Below are 14741 nucleotides of genomic sequence, written 5' to 3'. Positions count from 1 at the left end.
CCAGGGACTGCTGCACTAATCGCAGGAGCCTGGTGGCAGGGGTTTCTTACCCTGTGAGAAATCAGAGAACTGGGGAAAGTAAATGGGGTTTCCTCCATTACTGGGACAAAAGCTTTGAGAATGGCCTCAAATGTCTGCTTTAACAGAAACACTGATCCACTACAGATTTGTGTCTTTAAAATTTCAATATTGCAAGTATGGCCATACATATCCAGGTTTCTTTGTACTTTTCTAGAAATGAGGCCCAGCAGTCTATGGGTGTTTCTGAGTGCTGACAGCTTGTCAGGCATTATGCGTGAGGGTGTACGTGTGTGTGCACGTGTGTGCTGTCCTGCTGTCGGGGTGGCACAGCTACCGGAAGCCATTCCTCAGGAGTGGCTTCCACCGCAGTGTTTAATTGTGAGCCATTCCTGGTGGAAAGACATTCTCTTCATTTCCCAGGGTGACTTATTGTGTCCCCCTAGTCTTGTATTTGATCTTACCTCATGTTTTGCTATTAAAACCATTGCACCATCGAGGCACCCTAAAACAGGTAATGTGTCATCACCCCACCATGTCCACTTTCTGATCTCACCCCAACAAGTACCGACTGGCCCATACTATTTAATAGCAAAGCAAACAAAAAAAAAAAAAAAGAAAAAAAGAAAAACTGGTTGAAGTACTCTATCTGGGATGAGTCCAAATGCCAAAATATACATCCTTTTGTAAATTCTTCAATAAGATTACTTATATTTCCAATTCCAGTTTATGCATTTGGTCAGGGATATCCACATGACAGTGTAATTGGAAAAAGAAACGAGTGTTTGCCTTTGATTTCATTTTATTGCTTCTTGGAAGAAAGCTCCATATAATAATTTTCTGGTCCAGTTCTCTACTCTCCTACTATGGGGTGGGGCAGGGTACCAGGCTGGGGGAGGGGCAGAGGGATGGCTATGCTGCATCGCACCATTTTCTTACTGTAGTATATGTGGGGGGGAGTCTCTGAAATGACATTTTTGATTCCCTTGTTGAAACACCTTCATTTTTTAAAGTTTATTTTTTAATTTTGAGAGCGAGTGAGTGTGCTCACAAGTGGGAGAGGAGCAGAAAGAGAGTGGGAGAATCCCAAGCAGGCTCCATGCTGTCAGCACAGAGCCCCACATGGGGCTCAGTCCCACGAACCCTGAGATCATGACCTGAGCCAAAATTGTCAGACGTTCACCCAACTGACCTACCCAAGTACCCGCTGGAACACCTAAACTTTATAAAAAATTATCAAAACCTGGTCAGAGAGGATGAAAAAGATGTCCCCCAGAAAACTCCTGTAGACATGTAACAACAACCCCAGATTCTTTCAAATTGAAGTTTGGGAAGAGAAACGTGCTTTCTGAGAATGATCAGTGGTGGTTTATTGCCCTCCAAAGGGGGCCAATAGTAAAGGAGGCTAAGTCCAGCATTGAGCTAGCTGTGTAAATACCTATGATCCCGGTGGAGGAGCCTGAGGATTCTACCTGCAAATACTTCTGGCAGCCCCAACTTCATGCTGTTGCCTTTCTGTGAGGCTAGTCTAGTTCCTGTGATGTTACTAAGCATCCTCTAATTTGTGAGCAGGGCAGTATGTGAAACCTAACTCTGTGTCTTGTCTATGCCAGGCCTGGGGCATAGCTGGAAGGAAGTGGCTTAAAACAATGACTTAAAAGCAGGGAAATATATCTAGATTTAGCCACTCTTATAGACTTCTACCCTCCCCCCTTGTATACTATAGAGATAATGGAAAATGTATCCTGGGCCTGGAACTCATTGAGGTACTGCCCTTACACCCTTCTTTGCCTGGCTAATCTCTATTGATGTTTTGGAATCAGGTCAAGTGACATCTCGGGGAAGCCACTTTCTCCACACCCCATTTGTAAATCCTTAGACTAGACTAAGGGGCATTCTCTCTTTTTTTTCCATTCCTTTCTGTGAGAGTCCCCCACTGAATTGCAAAGTCATCACTGTCTTCACAAATTTGGGCCCCTCCCTGTCCGTTTCATGGTGTATTTCCATTATTAGACACAAGTCTTATCTCTCACCAAACATGCCTTATTAGTTTCATGGCTAATATACCTAATTATCCCTTAAGGTAGGGAATGTGACTCATGTCAAAACACATTGTAAGTCAGACAATTTTGTTTTGATGCCTAGTCTTGCTACAACCTAAGTCAGGCTTACTAACTTTTCTTGGTGTTAATTTTCAAATCTATTAAGGACTGATGTGAAGATTAAAGCACATACTGTAGGTAGAATGCTGTGTCAAATATAAGTGCAGCAATCAGGAAAAGAACACCTATTTTCTATTTTGTCATCTTTTAGATTTTTTTATCACTGTGTTTCAAGTAATCCCACACTGCCCCTATAAGCCAGAGACCAACTGTTTTTTAGACAAGGACACATCTGAGTTACAAATGGTTTTATGAACTTACCTAAGGTCACATGGATAATAATGAAACTAAGATCTGAACCCAGCACCCCTGATGCCTGAGCTCACATGCCTAGCCACTGAGCTCAGGTGTTTCCTAACATTGTGTCTAAGATTCAGCAATTTAGTGGGACTTGTTTCCAGTCTTTGTTCTTTCAATTCTATAATGCAACAAAGCAATTTACCCAATGTCCTTCTATGGAAAGTTGAACATGATCCTGCCTTTTCTGCCTTGCTTAATTTTCCATGCTCACACAGACCAATTCCAGAGGATGCCTCTTTACAGGGGCCAAGAGTTATAGTGCAAAGTCAGAAAGCTGTTTCCATGCAGTCTCATACATTAGGAAGAGATGGCATCCTTTAGTTTGTGAGTATGGAATTGTGGTCCGATATCTGGAAGTCAAATCCCAGCATAGCTGGTAAGGTAACATGCCCTTGGAAAGCTGCTCTGCTTTTTATAACCTTCATTTTTTTAGAGTTTTATTTTATCTTCTCTATAATTGGTCCAAAATCCTCTTCTTTCGAACATTACAGTAAAGACCAAATGAGTAAAATGCATGGGAGAGCACTTTGCAAGTTACACTGGAACAGAGGTAATTACTACTTTTCCAGGAATGCAAAGTCTTTGGCCACCAAACCATTTAATAGATATATATGTACAAAAAGTCAACAGTTAATTTCCTAAGCATTATGAGCAACCAAAGGTCCAGACTGCTGCACGAGGTTGGAAAAGATTCATTAAAATGGTTGTTCACGTCTGAAAGTATAGACAGAGCAGGGACACTGAGGAAGAGTGACATCATTCCATTCAATGGAAAGTACAGAGTCCTCTTGGAGGCTTCCCAGAAATAGAAGTAGGCCCTCCCAAGAGAGACGGGTACATTCATTTCATACAGTGAACCACCTTGGCTAAAACCTACCCAAATTTCAAAATCTAACCATCGGAGCCTATTCGAATATAGGGGATTATTTTAAGTCTGTGATTCATTTCTCACAGACCTATCTCGGGGATTCTGGTACTGAATTTGGATCAATGATATCAGTGACAGTTCCACTAAGTCATCAGCCTGCTATCCCCAGGATGTAACTCAGAGAAGAGCAATAGACATATATCCTCAATAGGAAAATGGAATGGACTTTAAATATGGCGTAGAATTTGGAAGACTTGACTGCAATTCTGCGTGTGCAAGTAGTGGAAAGTCAGAGGTTAAGGAGACAAAGCAGTGATGCTCCAGCTTACTATGAGCACAAGTTCAGAATGACAGAAAGGAAGCATAAGATGAAAGTGATTTTTATGTAACATTGCAAAGTGGCCTTCTGATGAATCACAGGATTAAAAGTTGATGAACTTAAGATCCGAGCAGCCTCCTGGTAGGGATGGAAAAAATTCACCAAGCTTAAGAAAAGTTGTAAAAAGGCATTTGCTATCTTTAGTGGCTTTATTTATTTGTTAGTTAGTTAGTTAGTTAAGATTGCCAAGGTAGCTAAATGAGCAGTAGCCTGGAGACTGGTCATTTTCTTAAGAGGCAGAAACATCTGGGAACGTTTTAGCAACATAAAAAGGAATGTGTGCTTCTTACAATTGCATTTTATCCTCAGTTTAATAGGAAAACGCACACCTCCCAGATCTGACGTTTTGGATGAACTATTCCTGCTTCTGTCTATCTTCCTGGACAGTGATAATAACCTCATACTTTAGATCCTGATGGAGAAACCAAACTGGTAACCTTAACAAAGCTAGTAGTGGTCCAGCAAGTGACCACATCAGGCCAAACCTATCTTTAAAGGTCTGTGGGGTCTGGAGTGTTTTTAACATATTTCTCCTTCTTATTTTATAATCAAGTGGTATTTCCCACATAAGTCCTTGTCTGTTTAATGCCTGTTGGCACATTCTACCTCCAACCTCTTAAGCATCAGCTTCTAGTAAGAGATGGGGATTGAGGTGAATTGTAAATTGGATGCCTTTGAAAATGTGCACTAGTGCTAGGTTGCTTTTCATGTCATGAGATGGAAGACACGGAGTTTTAGAGATAGCTCTGAATGTAGACTCAGTGGATGGACTATAAGGAAGGGAACAGAATGTGGAGGTGAAAGTTTCTGTAAGGCCATGATTCAGGCAGGCTGACTGGATTCTGCCTCATCCTTGATTTTTGCAGGATCAACAGCATATGTATAAGGGACCCTGACCTAAGCTTTTAAATCTATGATTGCTTCTGTAAATCAACTGAAGGGATAAAAAAGAGGTGATTCTTATACAGGAAACTCCCACGTTTCTGAGATGCCCAATAAACTCTCCAACTCTTTCTCTGCCTTGGTTGCCCCTGTGTGCACATGGAGATGTTTAGACAACAGCCTGCCTTCAGGTATGCAGGTATAAGGGATCTAGTTCTACGGGACTGAGGAAGTAGCAAGGCCTATTCGTGAACCCTCTTGAGAGCCTTGCCAACAGCCATCTAGTGGAACCTTTTCTTCCATTCCATCCCAGCTCTCTCGGGCAGAAAGTTAAAACCATTGGGCACCAACAAATCCTTTTGCAGAGATAGCTATCAGAATCTGTTCAGACCATCTGTTTCTCTGGCTGTTTTTCCTTCATGTGCTCTTTGCTCATAACAACAACAACAAAATCTAGTCTAAAATAATCAAGATGTTAAGACTGAAAATGCCAGAGGTACATATCCAGTTTATGAGAGAAACTGCTTCCTAAAGGAGTGAGGTTTATCTTGTGCAGAGGAAAGCAAGATTTCTACAAATATTATACTTGCGCTAAGAAAACAACCAACTACTTTACATTAAAAGACTGTGACAAGATTTGTATTTGGTCATGGAATTGAATTTAATGCTGCTGAAATCTGTCAGATTTGAAAGCTATTGCCACATAGATGGTTTTTTACATGAAGGAAAATTAGCTGAGAAATCCTCTCTCAGCCTGGAGCAGGTCTTCTGCTGACCCGAAGGGGTCACAGGTCAGTCATTCTCAGCATATGTCTGCCACCAAACAGAACCTCCTGGGATGTTTTTTGGGGTTTTTATTTTCCCCCTCTTGAAGGGAAAATAATGTGAGGCAGTGTCTATGGATAGGCCCTGCTAATGACTTGCCCACCGATTCACTGTTTTCTTTATGATGTCTGTGGTCTAGATTAGTTATCCCAAACTGCGGAACTGTCTATGTGTGTTTTCATTTTAGCCAATAGTTTTCCAACTGGTTTTCCCCCTCCATACGGCCAAGTAACTCACAAATCTTAGCTACGCATCTCCAGGTCAGATTATCTTAACAAACTTGAGATTCTCTGCAGCAGCGTTATCCCCTATTTAAGATGTCATTATTATGCCACCCTTCACGGTCTCTCACCTGGGTTCACCTTGGTTGATGGACATATAAATCTCCCAAGAATTCTCTTCTGGAATGGCACTGTGTGGTATGAGTAAACTCACCCCTAAAACAGAAAAAGCCAAGAGGTTATTCGTAGAGTTTCCAATTATCTTGAAGCACGCATCTGAGCACCGTGAGGTGCTCACACATACAGTACACAAATCTCATAGCAATTTATGAAATCCTGATCATCCTTGGGGAGTTTATAGAGTCCAAGATAATAATGGAGAAAACGTGGTTTCCCAACAGTGATGTAAAAGAGGAGCATGTGATTTGTCTATGTAGTCAAGATAGTATTTTAGTTAGGGTCTTCCTAGCTTTTTTTTTTTTTTTTTTTTACATTTATTTATTTTTGAGAGACAGAGCATGAACTGGGGAAGAGGGGCAGAGAGAGAAAGAGACACAGAATCTGAAGCAGGTTCCAGGCTCTGAGCTAACAGTCAGCGTGGAGCCCGACACGGGGCTCAAACCCGCAGATTGTGAGATCATGACCTGAGCCAAAGTTGGATGCTCAAATGACTGAGCCACCCAGGCAACCCTCTTAGCATTTTTTAAAATTCTCTTACAAGATTGGGTGTCTGGAGACCAGGCACTAGCAAACTATCTGTGAATATAAGAGTTTATCAGTGTATCAGTTAATCTGCTGCAAAATTTACAAATGTATTGCTGTGTCTTCTCTCTATCCAGCCATTTCCTAAAAAGGTGTTTGAGATGATGGGGGAGCCATCTAATGCTTTGCCAAGGCTCAGTATGAAACTGTCTTAGAATTATGCATCTTAAAGTAAGTTTAAAGAGGTGATCAATAGAGTACTGCCTTTTATCAAGAAAACTGCAGGAAAAAAAAAGGATAAACTTAGGACCTTATAGGTTGTTGTATGGCTGGTATTTGATCCTATATTTGCAAACGGAAGCTAAAAAAGATGACAGTTAAAAGGCAACATAACCATAGTCATGTTAGTGTCAGATCGGAAAAGACTCAGTAGCCTAACCAGGAAAATCCTCTAACCCAAGCCCAGGAAGGCATATCACACTGCGTTTGCAATGTCCTCTCTCTCCAGTTGCTTCCTACGAAGTCACTTTGGCCTACGTGTCACTTTGGCCAACAGAGGGGAGTCCTAAGAGAGTAGAGCTCTTTAACATAGGTTCATTTCATACAAAGAAATGAAATAGGGGCACAGTAAGATCACAAAATAAAATCTAAGGGCAGCCTCCTATTCTTTGAATAATGCAATTCTCACTTTCCCACCCTTCATTAGAGCTAATATAATTGTACAGAAAGCTTTCAGGTCGCTGATGGTAATTTATATCCAGAGACAGCCATCTTTCCTTCTGTGTGCCTGTCAGCCGCTATAGCATCAAGCAATGCAAGACTCATTGCAAAACAAGTTATTTGTGATGCACATTTATGAGCATTACTCAGTAACATGCTAGTTACCAGAATCTTTCGCCAGCACTAAGAATGAGGCACATTTAAATCTTGCTTACGGGTTTTCAGCAAAAGTATTCATTTATATGCTGGGCTTTAATGCCTATGGAACTGTAATTGTCATACTTAGGGGCCTCTGATCAGGCTCCTCCTTTTATTTCCCATCCTTTTTTAAAATGCAGGTGCTAAATAAAGTGGGCTCCGATATATCCTGCTCTTCTGTTGAGCAGAAGTTGTAATAACACAGGATATTCAGTGTGTATGGATGTCCATCTGAATATACACCCTGGACATTCTGTATTCTCTCTCCATCTGACACAGTGCATTTTCTCTGGTGCCTCTCTTTTTGATCATCTATGCCCTATTGACAACAGAGATATTCAGTCCTTATTCTTTAGATACAGAGGCAAGGGTGGGTATCATCAAGCAACAATGCCATCTTAGGTAGTTAACCCAAAAGATTATTGTGCTCTCAGTTTTCTTGTCCTGTTTTTTACTTTATTACTTTTAAATTTTGTTTTATGTTTATTTCTGAGAGAGAGAGGGAGACACATAATCTGAAGCAGGCTCTGAGCTGTCAGCACAGAGCCTAATACGGGGCCCAAATCCATAAACCATGAGATCATGACCTGAGCTGAAGCCAGATGCTTAACCAACTGAGCCACCCAGGCGCCCCTGTTTTTTACTTCATTAAGGCACAATTCACATCCAATAATTGTACCCATTTTAAGAATATAAATTGATGAGTTTCTGACATGTATACTGTCATGTAATCACCACCATAATCAAGATATAGAACATTGCCATCTCTCCAGAATTGCCTCATGCCCTCTATATCAATTCTTTGATTGCCAACCCAAATAATAATTTTGTATTTTCTGACATGTTGATGAATTTGCCTTCTCCAAACTTTCAAATAAATCCTATAGTGTGTTTAAAGTAAAAAAGCAATGATGGCTTATGACTATGACATCAGTAACATGTTGCGCGCTGCCTGGCACACAGTAGGCGTTCAAAAGACAAATCCTGAATTTGAATGAAGGATTAGGATCCAACTTTTTTTTTTTCTTAAAGACAGGAGGCACTTGGGAGGCTCAGTCGGTTGGGCATCCAATTCTTGATATCAGCTCAGGTCATTCTTTGTGAGATTGACCCCTATATGGGGCTCTTTGCTGATGACATGGAGCCTGCTTCGGATTCTCTAACCTCTTTCTGTGCTGCTTCCCTGCTCATGCTCCTTCCCGATAGATAGATAGATAGATAGATAGATAGATAGATAGATAACTTTTTAAGCCAGATTCTGAGACATAGTCTTTTCTTGAGATCATCAGTGCCTGACGGTCAACTCCCAGATAAATCAGAATAAATACATGTGTGGACTTTTGAGAAAGGGTAGAACAGATCATATCTCATTCCTATCAAGTGTTCAGATTGAAACATTATTCATAATACTCTTAAATACGACCTGAGTCTACAGGGTCATTAGCACTTTAAACTATTTCATCTATCCTTCAATCAGAAATTGTATGATTATCTTTCAAACATACTTCTCCTACTTAAACTGTAAATGGAGATGGAAGAGTCATACATAGAGGCAGGGCTGTGGTGGGTGGATATCTTATGAAGATGGAAAGGCATGATGGGGAATCTTTATGCCTGTGGTCCCCTAAAGAAAGGTCCATTTTCTTTTTGAGGGAGAGAGAGAAAATCAGCAGGCTCTGTTCTCTCACTGCAGAGCCCAAGGAGGGTCTTGAGCTCACAACTGTGAGATTATGATGTGAGCTAAGGTCAAGAGTTAGATGCCTAACTGACTGAGCCACCCCAAGGAGTGTCCATTTTCAATGTCACTCACCAGTTATCTCCAATTAAAGAAATATACTCTCCCCCAAACTCCACCTGCTACTCTGACAGCATTTCATTTGATAAAAGAAAGGAACCACCTGTTTGAGTTTCTCATCATCTGCATAATAGATGATTTCTATAGCGAGGGAGCCATCCCAACCTTTCTGAAAAATCATTGTCAGACACCATACAATAATTCGGCATGGATGGCAGTAGGACAATTTAATTGCTGTGGCTTGCTTCTTTACACTTTAGTCCCCTAGGGCATATTTTGCATTTATGTTCTGCAAATAACAGAGCATATGTTTCAATTCCCCACACTTATTTTTCCTCAAACTCATTCCCAGCGAGCAGCTTCAATCTTATCTAGGGCTTCCTGTTAAAGCCTCTTCACAGAGGAAATGTTTGGGAATCAGACACAGCCATTAGAACTCTTACTTTTTAGCACAGTTTAACTCAACACAGCACAGACAACACCAGAATGTGTCACACATGTAGTATGTAGTAACTACTTTGGCTGTCTTATGTAGTGAAACTTTGGTTTTATTTGGGTTTTAGAGAAATAATGGGGACTTGTAATAAGAACTAGTTTGGAGTAAAATATACTTTTAAAAGAAACCATAATGTCATTGATATAATTTTATCTCCCCTCATCAGTTAAAAAGAAGAGAATCTAAAGCCAAGTAGGGGCTGCTTTGTTTACAGTGATTAAAAGATATTGAAAGATATTTAAGAGACCTGATGTTCATAGTGATGTGACATTTCAGAAGTAATCCAGTCTATTTATCAAAACTGGAGATTTTACTTATGAATAAGAACTTTTACAGAAAATTTCCTTAAGGTGTAAATTTGAGACACATTTTTAACCACTTGAAAACTATTATGTAAATCTAATAAAGATGACTTAAATAAAAGCTTAAAAAAATAACTCTTACTTTTTGGGGTACCTGGGAGGATCAATCGATTAGGCATTGGACTCTTGGTTTTGGTTCAGGTCATGATCTTCCAGTTCATGGGTTTGAGCCCCACATCGAGCTCTGTGCTGACAGTGTGGAGCCTAATTGGGATTCTCTCTTACCCTCTCTCTCTGCCCCTTCTCTGCTCTCGCTCCCAAAATAAAGAACTTTCAGTTTTCAACACAAGTGCTTCTCAAGTCAAAAGGGAAGAAGAAAAATCTGTTTCGTGATTTTATCTCACTTTCTCTGATGAACATTAAAAAAATAGAGCCAATGAATGGGTTGATCTTGACATGTCCTCCACGTGTGTGTAGAGAAAGACAAAGACAGGAAGAGAGAGGAGGTGTGTGGACCAACTTATTCAACCAATAACTACCTGGAGCCTCACAAGTGCCACCTACTGGATTAGGAAGTGAAGATGAGATAAAATGCAACTGTCTATGATCGTGATGACTATTTCTTATTCTTAGGGAGAGGTTTGCATCATTTTCTTCCTCCAGAAGCCACCTACAAGAAGGGTACTCAGTAAGTATGGCTGACTGACTCATTCCGCAGTGAGTGAGTCTCCTGACTGCCAATTATGATCGGGGAAGATTAGGTCACATGATGACATAATCATTCTCCATATTTAAATGGAGATTCTTACCACATCTTAAAACATTGACCAAAGAAGATTTCAAGAACTGAAAGTTTAGAAAACAGAATCATGAGTAGGGTGCAGTTGAGGGCTATTTTTAAGGAAGCCACTGATCTAGGTGACCAAGACAGTGACTGTTGGGTCAGTTAGCAGGAATGGTAGCTTCAGACTAGTCCTCCTACAGATTTCATTTTCTAGGACTAAATGATTGATTTGGAGAGGGTGGTCAGCTGGACCTCAGGGAGAAGTCTGTCGAGGCCCCGATGGTCCTGATTCAGTGCTGTCTGGTGGTTCTGTGACACTTAAGGATGTAGAATCCTCTTTCCTCTCAACGGCCAACAGCGATGATTCACAGCATTACCTAATTCTTGTTGTTTAGGAATCAGGGGAGATACTGCCCTCTTCTGCCAGCCAGGAAGGTCTTAGATGGCCAGTCTGAAGACTCCTTCATAGATTGGATGTCATTTTAAAGTGCACCTGGGTGGCTCAGTCGGTTAAGTGTCTGACTTCGGCTCAGATCATGATCTCCTGGTTCATGGGTTTGAGCCCCGCATCGAGCTCTGTGCTGACAGCTCAGAGCCTGGAGCCTGTTTCAGATTCTGTGTCTCCCTCTCTCTCTGACCCTCCCCTGCTCACGCTCTCTGTCTCTCTCAGAAATAAATAAAACATTAAAAAAAATTTTAAAGTGAACTGGTCTGTATACCTTTAGTAGCCTTGTCAAAACATTAGGAAAATCTCCCTTCTGACCAAAAGGAGGAAAAACAAATTCTTGGGACCAAATTGTACACATGATACAGCCCTGGAACTAAAGTTTGCATTCAGAAGAGCAACTCCATAATGAACCTTTATCATTGCTTGGCATAAAGTAACATCACAGCAAGGTCTATGGACACTGATAGTGTTTGTTGGGTCAGTTACTGAGAAAATTTGGCTCAGAGTGTCCTTTCACTAAATTATCTACTAACATATAAACCCTGTTTGGCTATAAAACATGCTATTTCTCAGTCCTGTCAAGGAATGTTTTCCGTGCTTCCTGATCATATTCTAAGATACATATTTCAAAGGGCCTTAAACTCTGGGGACCACCCAAACCTTCTGAGCAAATATGGCTGTCAAATCTAACAGGGCATCAAATAAGAGTGTTCGATCCATGCTGAGGTGAAGATTGCAAAATCTAATCTCAGCACTGGTTCCAGTTTTCTGTGTAAATCAAGTAGACCTCTGGAATTACAGTGTTTGTAGCTATGACACAAGTATGGTAAACATTTTAAAAATGAAACTTACGGGACATAATTGTGTAAATACAAAATGTTTAAACAAGTGCTTGGAAAGACACAAACGCACACTTACCACCCACCTGTATTTGGCATGACTAAACGTCCTCCTAAGTGGCCAAAGACACCGGTGGTCCTCAGTTCTGTCCTTGTGGGAAGTGATGATAGATTTTGGATGTAGGGCGTTTTATTCCTGGGATGCATTGTACTAAAGCTGCGGTTGTTTCCATGGGGGAATGTCCCGGAATGATTCTTGCCATGGTACTCGGCTCTCTCAGACACTCCCAGGGAAACCATGAATGAGCTCTGAACTTTGACTTTGATGTCAGACAAAGGGTTAAAGAGTGAGGACTCTGTCATGAGTTCCTTGTCCAGAGGGTCCTGTAGGCAGATGGGCCCACTGTATGTTCGGCTGACCGTGAGGTCTGGTTGCATGGAAGAATTCAGGAGCAGGGGGTTACCTGGTGAAAGAAAATTGATCTGTCACTTAGAAATGCAAAGGCATCACAGTCACCCCCTCGCCTCTGCCTCTACTAACTTCACAACCACCTGTGAGCTTGCCAATTGCCCTTCAGGCCCATGCTGAGTGTCTACAGCAGCTCTCATGGGCCTGCCAGGGGTGACCAGAGCCTTGGAATGGGGAGCTCTTGCTCTCACAGTGGGTTCTCTGAATGCCGCTGACCACAATCAGTCATTCTCCAGAGTTCCTTGTATGCCATCTTTTCAAAACAAGTATCTCTGGCACTCTGTCAGGCAACTGACTCAAGTCTTATTGTTTATGTGATGATTTTAACCAGCAGAGAGAAGCTTCAAGAAAAAAAAAAAAAAAGACATTTTGCAATCCAGTTTGGAGCAAAAATAACATCTGTTCATTTGAAATGGTAAGAGATGACACAACACGGTGACTAGGTAGTGCTGTTTATAACCAGAGTGGCGTTGGGGACAGCACATATCATCTGGAATTCTGGACAGTTTGGGGGGTCCAGGAGAGGAAATGATGTGTCCTCAGAGCAAAAGGGTCAGGAGACCACGATCACTCCATGTCTGAGTATATGTCCCTCTGAGAGGGGAAGGAGGCACCACCCGGGGGACAGTGAGGCTCTGATTCTACGTGGGAAATGGCTAAGAAGGGCTTCCTTTCTGTCTCAAAACAAATTAAAAAAAAATCTTCCCCAAAACATGAGAAATTAGACTTTCATCTGCTGGGGCTCACCGATTTTTTCTTGGCCAAATATTAAAAAGAAATGCTGTGGTATTTTCTTGTGATGAAGTAATCTCATTTATTAGTGAATAACAAAATAACTCCCAGTCCCAAACCTCCCACCCATATCAGTCCGTCAATGTGACTTCTCAAATTGAAACTCAAACCATATTAAACAATTTTCCTTTGGGGGCCTGACAGAATGTTTAAAGAATGATATTTTTGAAAATGTTGCAATTCCAGGCCATATTGTATTAGCCTCTATTGTTTTTCCATCTTCATAATTTGTAGCAATGCCAGTAGGAAATCTATAACCCTGACTTTCCCAGCCTCTTGTTCTGATGCTTGAGGAATCCAAAATCATAGAGGAGGAGGTTCAAAATGAGATGAAATGACTTTGTAGATCTAAAGGCTCCTTGATGATGCATTTTTTTTTTCCTCCCATGCTTGAGGCTCTTGTGCCAAGACACAGGCTCAATCAAGGAACTGTGCTTTTTAATGGAACTGCACTGAATTTTACAGGTAGCAGCCTTATTCTCCCTTTTGGTCTTCTCGGGCAAGGCATGGGATTTAAGAACCATGTCACAACCGAAAAGAATCCAGGTCTCAGGCCCTTCCACTGAGACCTGAAAAAACTGTATCCCTCAGTCTCATGGCTATTTTATCTCAAGCCTTCACCTTCTGAAGTTTAATTTTTGGCCACTTCTTAAAAGACCCTCCCAGCTTATGGGAAGCCAGGCAGCAAAAATATTTCCTAGATTTACACTGAAGTGTAACTTAAGGAGAAAATGCCTAATTATAAAAGTATGTACATATGATAGAGGCCATGGTTGAAGAAAGTTGGCTGATCAGGGACAATGATCACCCCACAGTTCACTTTGGAAAGTCATTTTAAAACTTCCTGGTCAACTCCATGGGCTTCTGTTAAAAAGTCTGTTCACCATCTTGGGGTTTCAGCTCTATTTGCCCAAAAAGGGATATCTCTACAACAAGGGTGGGTACAAAACATCAGAGCCTCAATGGGAGGTGTATCATCACAATGAACGTAGGATAGAGTAGAATTTGAATAAAAGATTTTTGCTTTTATTACTAGAATTGGGATATTCTTAGTTAAAAATAAAAACAATGGTAAAGGAAGTTTGGGAGGGCTACGTATTCTTTACGAGAGTCCCAATACATGTACGCTAAAGGAGACCCACACTATGGAGATGTATTTAAGCTTATGCAAGTCAGCATTCTCCAAATGCTTAGGCGAGGGAACCACCCCCTCACCTGCTGCTCCATAGAACACTCTGGGATCCTGTGCCAAAGCAAGAGGAAACCACTAGCTTCCAGACTGATACTCGTTACGTTTATCGAGCATCTTCCATAATCCAAAGGCTTATAATCTTTCTTATTGCAGGTAATTTAATTCCTACAAGAACTATTGAGGTAATAGTAGTATCCCTGTTTTATAGCTATAAAAATTGAGACAGAATAATCAATTAACTAAGTCATTTTGTAATTAACTTAGTTAATTGCTTAACTAGCAATTTTGGATTCAATCTATCTGACTTCAAAGCCTCTCTTTCTCATACTATTGTAGCTCTTCTGTTTTA

The 14741-nt window shown here is 41.0% G+C and overlaps 1 protein-coding gene across 1 annotated transcript in view; it reads right to left on the bottom strand.

Annotated features, from left to right (window-relative positions):
- Positions 1–14741, bottom strand: part of UNC5D (unc-5 netrin receptor D) — a 255875-nt gene that overhangs the window by 58620 nt on the left and 182514 nt on the right. The window contains exons 10-11 of the mRNA XM_039220338.1: positions 12026–12403; positions 5787–5871 (exon numbers count right to left, since the gene is read on the bottom strand). Coding sequence (XP_039076269.1) covers positions 5787–5871; positions 12026–12403 — 463 coding nt within the window. The remainder of the gene's footprint in view (positions 1–5786; positions 5872–12025; positions 12404–14741) is intronic.

The sequence above is a fragment of the Hyaena hyaena genome, unplaced genomic scaffold, assembly GCF_003009895.1.
Source record: "Hyaena hyaena isolate Hyena2069 unplaced genomic scaffold, ASM300989v1 scaffold_885, whole genome shotgun sequence".
Lineage (NCBI taxonomy): Eukaryota > Metazoa > Chordata > Mammalia > Carnivora > Hyaenidae > Hyaena > Hyaena hyaena.
Note: the sequence above shows the minus strand (reverse complement) of the source record. Positions and strands in the feature narration are given on the sequence as shown.